We start from the raw sequence: 15,039 nt of genomic DNA on the forward strand, positions 1-15,039 counted from the left end.
ATTCAATTTTCCTCTTCTCTAAAACATTATTCTCCTCCCGTTCTGTTACATAGTTCCTGATTAGGCCAGCCTCAAATTAAAGATTTATTCCTTCACTTAAAAAATCAATTTCTAGGGGCTTCATGGATTTCTCCACAGCTCACACACAAGGCCCACACTACCAAAGCTCATGAATGTCGTCTTCCTTTCCTGGTCGGGCAGAACATGGGGGTACCCTCTATGGACTAGGTGGTCATGGTAACAGTGGACACGGTAGCTAGTGCCTGTATGTTTTCTGGTGGAAGGGGTGGTGCTGACCCAGTACATATTCACCCTGAAGAGGACGATGGAGCAAAACACCAGGATCATTGAGAGACCTGTACCCAAGCGCTGCATCTCTGGATATTGCTTACCACCTAGGCTGTTGTTCTAGGATAAAATTAAGGACAGAAGAACTCAGAGTGCCCTAAGAAAAACTGGATAACTAGGGAAAAGTCTGTACATGTAAAACTGATGCCAGAATTCCAGATAAATTCATCTTGCATCAAGAATCCTACCATAGTAAAAGAAATTATCTGTGGCTTTATCAAGAGGGACTGACAAATCTCTGATAATCACAGACTTTGATATGACATTAAGTAGATTTCCCTACAAACAGAAAAGATTCCTAATGTGTCATATTACTGACAACTATAAATTGGTTACAGATGAATATCAAAAAAAGTTTTTGCAACTAAAGGGAAAATACTATGCTATCAAAGTTGATCTTGTTTTACCGTAGAAGAGAAATACCCTTTTATGGTAGAATGGTATGCCAAGTCACATAGTTTCCTTGTTGAACAAGTTTTACCAAAAGCTAAATTTAAAGAAATTGTAGAAGAAATCAATGGGATGCTCACAGAAGGATATAAGGCTTTCAGAAACTCCAACACAGTATCTTGTGTTCATATTTTCGGCTGATATTGGTGACATACTAAAGGAGGTTATCCACCGAGCTGGTGTTTATTATTGAAAAGTCAAAGTAGTGTTCATTCATGGATTTTGATGAAAATGTGTTCTCAAAGGATTTCAAGGAGAATTAACTCGTATTTAACAAATGAGATGATGCCTTGAACAACACAGGATATTTCAATCAATTAAAAGACAATAGCACATAATTCTGCTAAGAGTCTCCCAGGAGAATAGCAGACGCAGTAGCCAATGTTGAAAGCATTCTGAAAACTGGATATCTTAGTGATAGAGCAGAAGAACTTTTAGAAAAGTATTGCTTTAGTGAAGGATGAATCATTGGAAGGAGCCAACTCTATTTAACTGAGGATTCTATAAACAAGCATTCTTGAGGAAGATCTCTCTTCTGTGGGAGCAATTGATACAAGAACTGCTCATTTCTTCATCTTACCGAAAGGCTTAATTATAATATATTCTGGCTCTTGAAGTTTTCCCTTTACATTACGTAAGTATTTTCAGACATGTTGAATCCATCAACTGGAAGCTCCTTTTTCTTCACCTCTCTCAATACACTTCCAACTATATTTTTACAGGTTTTAAGAAATCTTAAATCCATAATTTGAAAAATAACTCTATTTTTCCAAAGTGGATTTTGTAGTTTAATTTTATCATACATTTTTTGAGGAATCTTTTTGCAGTTGAAAAAAGTTCCTGCAAGTCTAAAAAGAAGTTTTATGAAATGGTCAAATAATTTCCACGACTTTAAGTACTGTCATTTTCATAATTTGGACCAATCATGCTGATAGCATCACCATCTCCTGAAATTGTGTTATGTTTAGTTATTTTGTTTGGGGAAAATCAAAATCGACCAGAAAAGACTGGCCCTCTGTATTTGGTGAAAAAACTGTTGGCCTCCACATGTAACTGATCATTACAAAATATTCTATATTGACTTACTAATAATAAACATGAAATGGAAAATTTAAAAAAAAAATCCACTCTTGCTTGTTCAACCATTTGTATCTTAGCATAAATTAATAGCCGTTCTTGCAAACAGACTTTGAAGAGATAAGGAATAAAGGCATCAAGCCCTAAAATAAGGAAGGAAACACCATATTGGGAAAAAAAACTGTTAGGTTATCTGGAACAAACTGCCTTCTTCATAATTTTACCTAAATCCAGGCCTGGTCTCAAGTTCTTTTAATTAGTTCTTGCTCTTTGTCAACCAAATTCCTGGCTTAATAGCTTAACCATTAAAAATGGGCATTAAAAACATGCTCAGTCTGTCATCATCCATAGACCTTGGTAATCTGTCTTGAACAAAAAAATAGTCAAGATCGCATATGCAGAATGAGAGAATTACACTGACAATAAGAAATCTCCCCAACCTACCCAAACTCAAAACTGCTGTGTACAAAACCACCCTTACCTCTGAGGTGACGCCAAGTGGAAGCAGCTACAGCAGACCCTCCTATGAGCAATCCCTCAAAAGCATTGACTTACATCTCATCTGAAGGGCCTGGGAACATTCCTTTGCTGTAACTACTGTTAGCATCTAGGGAGAAATCAAGGAAGGGGAAGGTTAAGGGTTTTTTAAATGTTTGTTTTGTTTTATTTTGGTTTTGCTTGTTTGTTTTGGTCCTGACACACAAGAAAGCACTTTAATCATGTATGCTAATATTTTAAATAAATGAGCATAATGTATTTCTACTGACTGCAACCATGTACTTCCATACTAAGTTTACTTTGCATCACATTATAGGCCTGTTATCAAATACAGATATGTGGAGCCTGCCAAGGAGTGAATCTTTCTTGCCAGAGATGGGAACTAACCAAAATTAGTTGATAGATCTATTTCAAATGCCATATGTGCTGCCTGAGTTTGCTGCCATCTACTCAAGGGGATGCCTCTAAATGCATCAAAAGGAGTCACCCGGCAGCTAACAAGGCCTGTGACCATAGGAGTCTAAAGATTCACTTTTGACACAGTTCAGTTTTCACAGTCAAGCAAGAATGTCAGCTTACCCACGAGTACAATTTTGTTTCCTCCTGCGTGTTCTACCATGGTCTTCAAAGGCCTAGTGGCACCTTTTCTTGACTCAAGTCCACCATAACACACGTGGGCTCTCATTCTCTGCCATTCTTTTTAGCTCATCTGTGGGATGGGCTTGAGAACAGTCACAATACATTATCTGTGGCTGGAAGAACCTCTTCGAGCATTTTCCTTCCATTCCCTCTTCCTGCTTCTAAGTGGATATGATCTAAACCTTCCCTATTAGAGGCATCTGGACCACAGCCATTCCCTCAACTCCCACGTTATCTGGGGACATTCTCGTGTGTGCTGCAGAATAGTTCAATGAGCTTGCTTTAAGTCTGCATTAATATCCTTTTTTCATAGTTATTATTCAATTAAAGGTCGAGAAGAGACAACGAAACAACTAGTCTTGTACAGATTGACTCTTCCTGTACCTTCTTCCCTTAGCAGCTTCATGGATGCCCAGTGAAATGTACAGTTCATCCCCCTCAGGGGCAGACTCAACACTTCATGGTGAGTAGTTGGGGGAGATTCAGGGTCGGGATGGTAGTGGTCTGCTTTATTTGGGCAGAGGTGGAAAAACAAAAACTGATAAGAAGCCAATCTCAGATAGGTGTTTAAAAGTGCATCCTGATGATGAAAATGACAGTGATGATGAAAATGACGATGGAAGGAACCAAAATTCTTCTCAGTCAGTCAAAGAAGATAATCAGAGACCAAGTCTTAGATTTTTCTCTATTTTACTTCAAAATTAAATTTACATAATGGCATTTTTGACCAATTAGATCCATTAAAATGCATTTTAAGTTTTAATTTTCCATTGGAAAATAGAATGATTTGTCAACATGAACTTGTCTACTCGACTGTTGTGAAGGAGTTTTTATTGACCTTATCAAACACATTAGAGTGGGGAGAATCAGCATTTTGATTGACTGGACCTCTGATACCCTGGGAGAATAGGGATAAGCCTCATCTTTCCGTGACCCCAACATAAGGCATTTCCCCAAAACCACTTAAATTTCTCATGGAGATTCTTTAGTAGATATTGTTTTGTTGTGTGTGCTATAACAGTTTCTCTTTTTTTCTTTAAACTAATAGGAATTTCCCACTCCTTTGATAGCTGTTAGATCCTAGGATCCTAGCCTTGCAGTAAATTGGTCCTTAGTAAGCTTTACATGTAATATTTTAGGAGCATTTAGGCCATTCAACTTGAGCTCTTCCTAATAGCAAGTGAAATCCTTTCATGATTTTATTCCACGTATAGGGTTGAGACAGTTATTAGGATCAGCTCAGATATCTTCCTTATATCCCTAGGTGATGTCTTCCCCAGCACAACCAGAACATTTTCAGAAGTTCCCAAAGCTGCCAGTGGATCTACTAAAAATAATGACATCCGTATCACTGGTGAGTCATTTACCATTTTGGAGGGGGAGGGGAATTTTATGTTTTATTCACTTAACAAATATTTATTGAGTACCTAACATTTGCTAGACACTGTGCCAGTTATTGGTTATACAGTAAAAACATAGTCCTCCTGAAGATTATAATCTATTAGAAAGATAATACTTAGTAAATAAGTAATCATACAATTTATTTGTGACAAATGTTATGATATAGTACAAGCTGTTGTCAGAGTCTAACAGAAAGATCTGATTTTAACTGGGGAACAGAAAAGGACTCTCTTAGAATACATGTAAATTAAGATTTGAAAAATGAATAAGAACTAGCCAGTAAAAAAAGTAGTGAGAAACATTTCAGTCCTGTGAAAATATAGTCTGAGGCAAGAAGGAGAATGTTGGAACAAAGAGTACTCTTATAATTCAACTAAAAAAATTTTGTGAATGCTAAATGTAATCCCTTGTTTTATATCATGAGTTCAAGGTATTCAATAAAGTTAGCACCCTCCCAATGCAGGTCTTAATTGTAAATTCAGAGGCATAATCAACCCTTTCACTTCAGGGGGTGTTTACTTCCCTGGTGAACTCTCCACTGATACTCAGCTTATTTCATATTCACGGTCCAACAGTCCTCAGACCACCAGAGCATCATCCTGGACACAACACAGCAATAGAACTGCAAACTGAGGTCCTACCAATATTTTTAAGATATTAGTGCCTTCAAGAACTAAACTTAAAGTTTAGAGACAGGACAAGATTGGAGCTCTGCTTCTCCACTGAGACATTCCTGAAGTCAATGATCTCATTTCCTACATTTGGTTGGGAGAAAACTTGTAAGCAATGACGTAAGACCTCTTTAAAACCATTTGTTCTTTCATTTCTCTGACACTTTGGAAGTAAAATGTTACATCCCATCATATTTTCAGTGTAGAGCCTAGTACGTTTTGACTTGATTACAAAAGAACTTTGTGTAGTCCTGAGTTGATCATCTGGATGACTGCTACTTTTATAATCTTGATACTCCAGTGATTTGAACTGCTGTGAACTCTAGCCACACAAACATACAACGTGCCACATGGTCTTGTATTACAGGACTATGTGAGCTTCCAGGGAACCCTCAGTGTCTATTTTAACAGAGCTGAGGTAGGGTGAGCATCAGGAAAACCTCAGATCCCGAGATGTATGTTATAAAAGGAAAAATCTTCAACACTGGTAACCAGTGTTAACACGACAACGTCACGTGGCTGCAGTCCAAACTATGTAATCATAGGAAAGATTTGGTAGCTAATATTTTAAATCCAGTTTTTTGGCCTGTATTTTTTGAGACTTTGCTGTATGAAAAGCAGTATAATAATCTAAGGCAACAAAAGAAATTAAAAATCTAGTCTTCATCTACAAGCAGTTTATAATCTAACTGAAACAATGAAAGAAAATCAATCTGGATAATTCCGATACGAAAATGCCCGAATGATCTATGTAAATCTAAAGAGTTGAAGACCTATCTATAAGGTATAAGGAATTTCATTGGAATGTTGTTAGAAATAACAAAAGCCTGGAAACAATTCAACCATCTAACGTTAATCAACCAGTCAAATAAGCTATGGTAGATTCACACACTGGGGACCCATCCAGTCGTTTAATCAAATGAGGTGAATCTCTATGCACGTCTATGGGAAGTGTTCCAAGAATGTTTTTTAAGAGAAAGAAGTTGGGGACAGAACAGTATGTATAGTATGCCCTCATTTGTAATAAAAGGGATATATGTTCCTGATACCTATATATGCATATGAAATTTCCAATAAGGTACATAGTTAACTATCCAAAGTTATTGACTCTAGTGGGAGTAACTGGCTCCTGAGGTGTAAGGACACTTCCTTTTCATTGTAGTTTTATATTTCTATACTTTCTGAATTTTTAACATGATTGTAAAATACTTTTTTAAAAGGAAAAAATAAAGTAACTATGTAATTATAAACATTCCCTTTCATCCTCTGCCAGGTAGAAATGGGCAATTTTGTTTCCTAAGAGAGTTAATTTTCTTAATTCTTCCTATATGTCAGAGAAGAAGGAAAACAGTCCAAACAATGATATTTATATTGCCTCTGGTCTAAAACCCACAATATTTGAAAGTCTTTGATTCACACAGTTTGACTTGGTGTTCAAGTGCTAGAAATGTAATGAATGAGTTGAGTATGGGTTTCATCAACATAAGAAAAATCAGTCCATTGATCACCCACCAATATAATTTTAGCCAGCCATTTTCTTTCAACTTTGTCTCTTTTCAGACTATGGAAAAAGCAAAACCAACTAGTTTCAATTTTACCCCTCTTGTTCCCTCCTCCCCTTTTTATTGCTGAAATGGATAGGGGGAAAAGAATGAAAAAGAGGGAAGGCAGTAGAAAAGGTACTCCGAATACAATTCCTTGAGTGACACTGAAATGAGGCGTCTTGGCTGATAGGCTCTTGAGTGCTACAGCTCCATGAGGGTTAGGCAGGCCTGCCTGCCTTTGGACTCTCAGGGCTTTGAAATGTTCTAAAGCTTTTGACTCTTTCTTCCTCCTCCTGACATACTGATATTCCATAAAAGCATTTAATGACTCTTTACAGAATAAGAAAATCCAAAGCTAGACCATTACTTTACATATAAAGTTTACTGGAGTAAATGTGGAAAACAAATTTAAAGCTTATCACTTTTATTTATTCCTTCTTACAAATAACATTACATTGGACACCATGTGCCAAGAATTTTCCAAAGCCTTGGGAAAATGAAAGAAAAAAATCAGTTCTGGAACATTCCAACAAGAAAGACATAAATGCAAAAACAGAGCTGAGAATAAGGCATAGATATCATCCCAGAGCGTGATGGTTGCCAATGAACACCCCACGGCCCTTGGAGAAAAAATGTTTTAAGTAGGAGAAATAGTTCAATTAATCCTGTTTTCCAAATGCCAAAGTTTGGCATTAAAGTTTGTCTCTCTTTATGCCATTTTCAGGAATTGTGGTTAATAAGCCCAAAGATGGAATGTCCTGGCCAGTGATTGTAGCAGCTTTGGTCTTTTCCTGCGTGGTAGTGTTTGGTCTTGGAGTGAGAAAATGGTGTCAATACCAGAAAGAAATGTGAGTACAATACTAAGACATGTAGGAAGAGAGAATTTCTCAGAACAAAGTATTTACTCATCACTTTAAATATTATTCCTGTATATGGAGTTCCTCTCCTATTTGACTGAGGAAATCAGGCTCATAGAAGCTCCAAGATGCTATCTAGCTTCCCCAACATCACACAGTTTGGATTAGATGCACAACTCCTGACTTGATATCCCCCTCTGCCTGTGGTGGCGGTAATGCTCATCAGATGGAACAAGTCAGGGGGCATGAAATGAGAAGTGAGCCTCACCTCACCTCAAAACTGAAACTGATTCTTCCTTTAATCTTCATTATTTTTTCGTTTTCATGCATCTCTGCCTGGGCCCAGCTGGGCCTAGATGCTCAAGTGTGAAATTGAGGGAGAAAGTTAATTTTAGGAAATTTCCAGCTGCTTTTGAGCAGAATGGGCTTTTACTGCCATTTTCCTTTTTTCCTCAAGGGGAAAAGAAAGTAAGCGTTGGGTTACCTTTTTCTGTCTTATGGAAATATTTTCCAAAATTCTTTTCCCTCCACTCAGCAATCTGAAATGACAGGTAAGGTTAAGCCTCACTTTTATGGCTGGGCTGTTTGGGATCAGTGTGGACTAGGTTATGCTTAGAGGAGACCCGCATAATACATAAAGCTGATCTTCCACACATCTTCCTACTAGCCTCTGAGGCAGCATTGACCATTGTGCAATACCTTCTTCTTCTTTCCTTAGAGAATTCTTGAAGACTCTATAACCATGTGCAGGGAGCATCTAACTGTGAATAAAACACTAAACCATAAATTCTAAATTCTTGTGCAAGGACTACACTTTGGCCACCACATTAACCTTGAGAAATTCACAATTTCACTGAAAAAAGGGAAGTACAAATTTCTTAGAATTTTATCCACCTTTTAATATATATTAAGTCTCCATTAAAACATCAGAAAACCAGGTAATAGGCACTAGAGTTTTTATATTAAAATGAGAAAATGGGAATCTGAAAATCTGAATTGATTTTTTTATTGTTCTATATTTAAATGTCTGTGTTATATAGAAATGAGAAACTCTCCCTCTCTCTCTTTCTCTATCTCTCTGGAGAAATTAAGGTGCTATGGATTGGTGGACAAGGGGTAGAGATATTTGACTCAGGGCATAAATCTGCTCACAGACTTATCTGTTTCCTGATATCCAGAGAGCTGGAGCATTTGTACAGCTAAATCCTCCCCTATGCTCGATGCATTTCAGACAAAGAGATGAGTTGTGCTCACATAGAACAGTACTTTATACAAAGATGACTTTAAGAATGTTCACTGATTCAAACAACAGGGATTCTGGCATTATCCATCCAGTACCAATCCACTCAGGGATTCAGAAAAGCTGTACTTCCCACCTCTTCTGTTGCCCACAGTACGCAATGAGTGTGTGGGTGAAGGCTGGGGGTAAGGTTGGCAAAGGGACTATTTGGAAAACTTCAGTCTTTAGTCTCAGAATCTTAAAATTTTGTCTCTGAAGGAATGTTTTAACTCACATAAGAGAAACCCTTCTATTAGGAGGCAGTTGCCATGAATAGTGTAGGTTCCAGTTAAAAGATTTGAATTGTTGGTCTAGTTCTCTTGAGGAAGTTGCTTAAAACCTCTGAGCCTCAGTTTTATCTGTAGAACAGTGACAAGAATATCTAATTCCTAGGAACAAATTAAATAACGTTATGATAAAAATGCTTTGCAAACTATAAAATACCTTATCAATGTTAATTAATGATATTATCGTGATGTTCAAATGGCTGATAGGACTAACAAGCAGAAGGCTCTGCCAGAAAAACTTCTAAGAGAACTAGTAGGGCATGTCTCTTTCTCTTTCTCTGTTTCCTACTTCAAAAAAATATTTTGTATATATCCTTCAATCACCCTCTCACATTCTTAGCATTGACAGAGCAATGTTTTGTTCCTAGCATGGAAAGACCCCCACCTTTCAAGCCACCGCCACCTCCCATCAAGTACACTTGCATTCAAGAGTCCATTGGGTGCGATCTGCCTTGTCAAGAGATGGAGACACTCTAGTCATTTGAGATGTTGCCATACAGCAAGACTCTGCTAGAATCCTATTGAGAAGGTAGCTCTGGTGCTGTCTTAATATAATCGCCCTCTAGCCAAGCCTCTACCGCAGCAGAAATGACTGTGAGAATTAAATGACCTGTATTCCCAGCAACTCTCCCTCTTTCATCTGTGTATGCTTTAAATTTAAGCAAGAGTGGGAGGATATGTCATGCTCACACCCAGTGCAATCTGTAGGGATTTTCTTGCTTATGTAAGAAGTGCAAATTAGGCTGCCGTCATTAAAAAATATGTGCAGTGTTTTTAGTTTTCATTTTAATTATCTGATTGAGGGGATGACAATGGTTTCGAGCATATGTTCAGGCCAGATCCTCTTCTCTTTGGGCATCTGCCAACATTCTAAACTATTTGCCAAATTTACGATAATCCCTGAGGTTTGTTGCATTCCCTAGGAAAATTACAAGAAGAAGAAAATGGGAAAGTCCTAGCGAGAGTTCCAAATAATGGGAAAGTGCAATGAATCTTCCTATTGAAATTCTGTTGTTTGTTTTCACTGGAGGAAAACAGAATACCTTGCACAAGAACCTCAGTTCCAATCCTCCTTCTCTCTTCCTCCCACCATGTTCACCCAGCCTCCTGCCCCATGAGATGAGGAGGGATCGAGGGATGACTAGCCAACAACCAAGTAGCCTAGTAGATATAACGCTGCACTTGCCTCTCAAGTTATGTGAGCTAAGAGTGGCCACATTCTCGGCTTTACCTCTGTGTGTGGTGTGTGTGTGTGTGCGTACGCACGTACGCATGCATGCATCAAACTATTACCAAGCTGTTATATAAGTAAACAGGCAGCCTAACCCTAATCTGATTTATTTAATTCCCATTACGCTCTTGTTCATCTGAGGACTTTCTGTTCATCCAGTCTGCCTGCTTTGATCTGTTTTGCGACAGATAAAGAGCCTCAAATCAGACTAGTGTTGATGAATTAATCCTGCTCCTACCAATATTTTACAAAATAGTTCAAACAGAACATATAGGTGATGGAGAGGAAATCTAGTCAGCCAGGCCTACTCTGTATTCAGCGCAGTTCGTGAGTAAATAAATTACTGATACCCCTTGTCCTCTCAGCTTCCCCATACACTCCCTCCCTAGGAGGGAAGAACAGATGTTGCTGATAGATATGAAAAGCAAATTTTGTGTAGACTTCAGTCTCGAAAGGAACCTTTAGTTCATTTGCAGTGTACTTGTTCCTGACTGCACATGAGAATAACTTGGAGAGTTTTTTTAAACACCACGGCTGTTCCACTCCAGATCAATTAAATCAGAATCTCTGTGGAATGAGGCCCAGGCATCAACTCTCCCAGATGATTCAAGCATTCTGCCAAAGTCGACTGCTGAATCAGTGGAAGTCCCATCTCGTTGATTAGAATCTTGGCACCAAAGTGCTTAGCTCTTACTGTGGCCAGCTTCCAAGATGGCCCCATCATTCTTGCCTCCTGCTATTGGCACCCTTCTATAGTCCTCACCAACACTGAACACAGCTGACTTGTGTAGCTAGTTAGGACCAGGGTAAGGCAAGTGAGGCACCAAGGATGTAAAATTTAAGCAGATATTCACACTCAGGGTCATGCACATGCATAATCTTGAGAGAGAGTACCAGTCCCAGGCCTGGCCTAACCAATAAGATAGTGCAGAAATGACCAGAGTGTGACTTCAAAGGCTATGTTGTAAAATACATTGTAGCTTCCGCCTTGATCTCTCTTTGGTCATTCGCTCTGCGGGAAGCCAGTTGCCGTGCTGTGAGGGCACTCAAACAGCACTGTTGAGAGGTCCACCTGTTGAGGAACTGAGGCATCAACTAGCATCAGCTAGCCAGCTGTGTGAATGAGCCTCGTGAAGCACATCCTCCAGCCTCCAGTCAAATCATCAGATAACTGCAACCTCAGTCAGTGTTTGGACTGGGACCTCATGAGAACCAGAACCTTCCAGCTAAGCCTCTTCTGAATTCTCGACCCACAGACACTGTGTGAGATAATAAGTACTTATTGTTTAACACCAATCACTTTGGGTATAATTTGTTACATGGCGTAGATAACTAATACAGCTCAATAAATGGGAAAATAAACTAATATTGGCCTGTCTTAATTACCCTTAATTCCTCATTAGTTCTGGTTTTTTTGTCATGCTGGAGGCAAAGGTCTCCCACATTTGCATTCACTCTAGGCAAAGAGCTCCAGAGGGATTAGTGCCTCTGAAAAGCTTCAAGAAAAAATGACTAACTTCATATATATTTGTGACTGTTGCTTCATGTGTAGTTTTTATTTATTACAACTTAATCATCAATATTTGTATAAAAATCACTATGGCTTTATTTTACTGTTTCTTTAAGAGATGTGAATACGAGTAGAGGTATTGGGATATACAGTGGCAGAGTTGGAGGATGTTTAGATTCTTTCAGTAAAAACATGGACAATTTTGCAGTACAACATAAGCTATGTAATTTTTCAATCTATCCTATGACAGGTGTCTCACAGTGTTTTTGTATTAACTCCTCTTTGAATCACCCTTTTTTGGTCTTATAAATGAGTCTGGTCAGCATTTGCAAATTCTTCTCCAACTGGAACACAGTGAGTGGTTGCTTGTCTGTGGTGGAACCGCACTCAGTGGTTCAGAGGAATTTTTCACAAGCCTGCAAGAGAGAGGGTGTCTAGATACTTTTCAGGCCATGCTATGATCTTGACCTCCCTCATTTAATTAAAATGACAGTTTCACCTGCACTTTAAAATTGCATGAAGGTAAGTTCATAGAGCCTGTCTCAAACCAGCAACTCTTCTCTGTGGAGTGGATTTAGTTCTGTCCCACAAGAGGAGAGGTAGCAACACCAGACTCTAATCCCTAAGTTTCCTGTGTGTCTTCATCCCTGCCTTCATTTTCACTGAGAAGAAGCCACACATAAGCATTTTCATCACTCATTTCTGAAGCACGGTGTGTTAGATGAGACTTTTGTTCAGAAATGTTCACTTCCTTACCCACCTGAATCATAAGGACCCCTTGACTTTGGGCTTGGCTGTGTGATTTGCTTTGGACAATGGAGTATCATGGGCATCACTAACCCAAGGCTAGAAAGGTGCTTGTATGATTAGACTCACTCGCTTGTTCTCTGCCATTACCATGAGAAGAACATTTCAGGATGACCTTCTAGCTCCAAGAAGAAGATGAGACTCATGGAGCAGAGCAGAACCATCCAAGCCAGGCCCAATCAAGATCAGCCAACCTCTAGCCTACTTCAAAGATGCATAAATTAAATACTGTCATATGCCACTGAAACTGTGTGATTGCTACACAGCATTGTTGTAGCAGTAGTTAATCTATACACACAAGTCCAGAGGTAGGCATATTTTAGCTTGTATGCCTAGGGTAATAGATAAAATGTATGCCTCAGTCAAAAATAGTCTTTCCTTTGATTCAGCATAAGTTTTATTTTAACTGAAGAACAAATGTTGGCTTTACCAATTAACTTTGCATTATAGGTCTTTAAAATCATAAAATATTTGACCAGGATGAGCGTTAGAGGTCACATTACAAATAAGGAGTTAGAGGCTCTGTGAAATTGACTTCCTCAAGGTCATGTAATTAGACGTGATAGAACCAAAATGATAACCTAGATCTCTGATTTCCAGTCCAATGTGTGATCAATTTCCATTATAGCATGATATTTAATTGCTTGGTACCTTCATATCTTATACATAAGAGCTGTTTTGTGTTCATTTAAGTAAATATTGATTTTTTGTAGTGCCCAGGTATTATATTCCAAAAATTGTTGGCAGAAAACAAAGAAAAGTAGAAATAATTGACCCCTGGGGGTGAAAGGCCCAAGAAAGTGTGAAAAAAAAATGACTAGACAATAAAAAGAGAGAGGAGCATAACCAAGATGAGAAGCTAGAAAGAAAGTTTAGAGAAACTAACCTAGGCAAGAGAGAATGAAAAGGACATTGTCTCAGAGGCTCTAAGCAGGGAGGAGTTTCTTGAAGGCAGCCCTCTTGACACTCTGATTTAGGAGAGTGGCTTTGGCTTAAACTTGGAGTTTGAATCTGCAGAAATACAGAAACAGTGTCCCCTGAGGGCTGACATACATAGCGTGAGTTTTTGACAACAGCAATCATGGCTGTGTCAACCAGCTGAAGCTTGAGTGTCCAGCAGAGACAGCTGAAACGGCGAGTCAACTTCACGACCCTAGAAGAAGACATTAACTGGCAGAAATGGGCTGATGTTCCAGCCAGAAACATATGATGAGATGGTGGGAACAAGGCATTTTGTTTCCCAGCTCCCGCAAAGGGGCTTTTGTCTGGAATCTGTGATTACTAACAGAGCTCCATGCTGCAGCAAGAAAGGCATGACCACAGAGGAGGAGAATATGACCTTAGGCAAGATCAGGGACAGGAAACACTTTTGAAATTACTCTTAAACCTTGTCTAGTGCTTCTGTGATGGGTCTGGACATTAGTTGGGCACAACTTAACATATAAATGAGAAGAATAGAATCAGAATGTTTCTCCCCAACATGCACCGTTCTACCCTTCCAACCTCTGTCATATTCTTTGCCTGGTCTGCTCACACAGATTCCTCATGTTTGCTCAAAGTCTGAGTGAGATTGTGATTATAGGGAGGGGTGCTGAGCAGAATAAAGGGGAAGAGTAACAAATCCAAGATCACGATGTAAAGAAGAGAAAGTGAATGGGGCCACATCCAGCTGCCCTTGTTAATGCCAGGAACACATGCACACGTGCCCTGAGTTCTGTCAGACAACTCCCCGTTTACTGTCCAAAGAAGTCATACCACCAAACAAAACCAATTACAGTATTATGTCATTCAGTATCACTCAAAAGTGCTAGGAAGGCAGGGTAGAGGGGATGGAACAACAGTTACATGAATTGTGAAGAGAAATTTGATGGTGGACCTGACAACCTGAGAACCATGTACAATAGTTAACCTCTCTATTCTGCACTTTCTCTCTTCAAGACATAAATATCTGTTATGCTAAATGGGAAGAGGAATGGGGATTTGAGAATTCCATGTATGGTGGAACAATTTTTGTACTGGTTTGGGACCCGCATAATTTCATTCTTATAGGTAATTGGGTTGCATTGGATTTTTCTCATACATAAAGCTGTGGCACTGATTCAAAGAGATGTATTTTGGTGCCTAATAGATCTTACTGTGATGTAATTGTAAATGGGAATTGATTTTAATTTCAGTGGCTAGTTAAGGGATGTATGACAAGTTCTGCTCCTGAGTACCTCTTTCAGATGGTTACTTTAGGATTTGTAGATTCGACGCTCAAGACACTGATAAAAAAAAATCTGAGAACCACTCCATACCTTCAGTGAGTATAGAGTTTAATGGGAGAGGCAGACATTTAAACAAGCAAATACAGTACAACATGATAAAAAAAAAAAGTATGTACAAAAAAGAGAAAAGACTAAAGAAGAGGGTATCATTTCAGGGATGGTGTAACAAAAAT

General features: G+C 38.8%; 1 protein-coding gene and 1 pseudogene across 7 annotated transcripts in view; both read left to right on the forward strand.

The window, feature by feature from the left end:
* The window catches only part of CD96 (CD96 molecule), an 87,916-nt gene extending 76,293 nt beyond the window's left edge, over positions 1-11,623 (forward strand). For 4 of the 7 annotated variants that reach the window (XM_046659590.1, XM_046659592.1, XM_046659594.1 and 1 more), the window contains 4 exons: positions 3,410-3,475; positions 4,277-4,366; positions 7,353-7,476; positions 9,420-11,623. In XM_046659590.1, the coding sequence (XP_046515546.1) occupies positions 3,410-3,475; positions 4,277-4,366; positions 7,353-7,476; positions 9,420-9,528 (389 nt within the window). In that variant the 3' untranslated portion in view covers positions 9,529-11,623. The remainder of the gene's footprint in view (positions 1-3,409; positions 3,476-4,276; positions 4,367-7,352; positions 7,477-9,419) is intronic. The other 3 variants (XM_046659591.1, XM_046659593.1, XM_046659596.1) reach the window with 1 other exon arrangement.
* LOC124238538 (cytosolic 5'-nucleotidase 3A-like) lies at positions 259-1,305 on the forward strand (annotated as a pseudogene).
* Positions 11,624-15,039: the final 3,416 nt, after the last annotated feature.

Source organism: Equus quagga, chromosome 4 (genome assembly GCF_021613505.1).
Source record: "Equus quagga isolate Etosha38 chromosome 4, UCLA_HA_Equagga_1.0, whole genome shotgun sequence".
In the NCBI taxonomy this organism is placed as follows: Eukaryota; Metazoa; Chordata; class Mammalia; order Perissodactyla; family Equidae; genus Equus; species Equus quagga.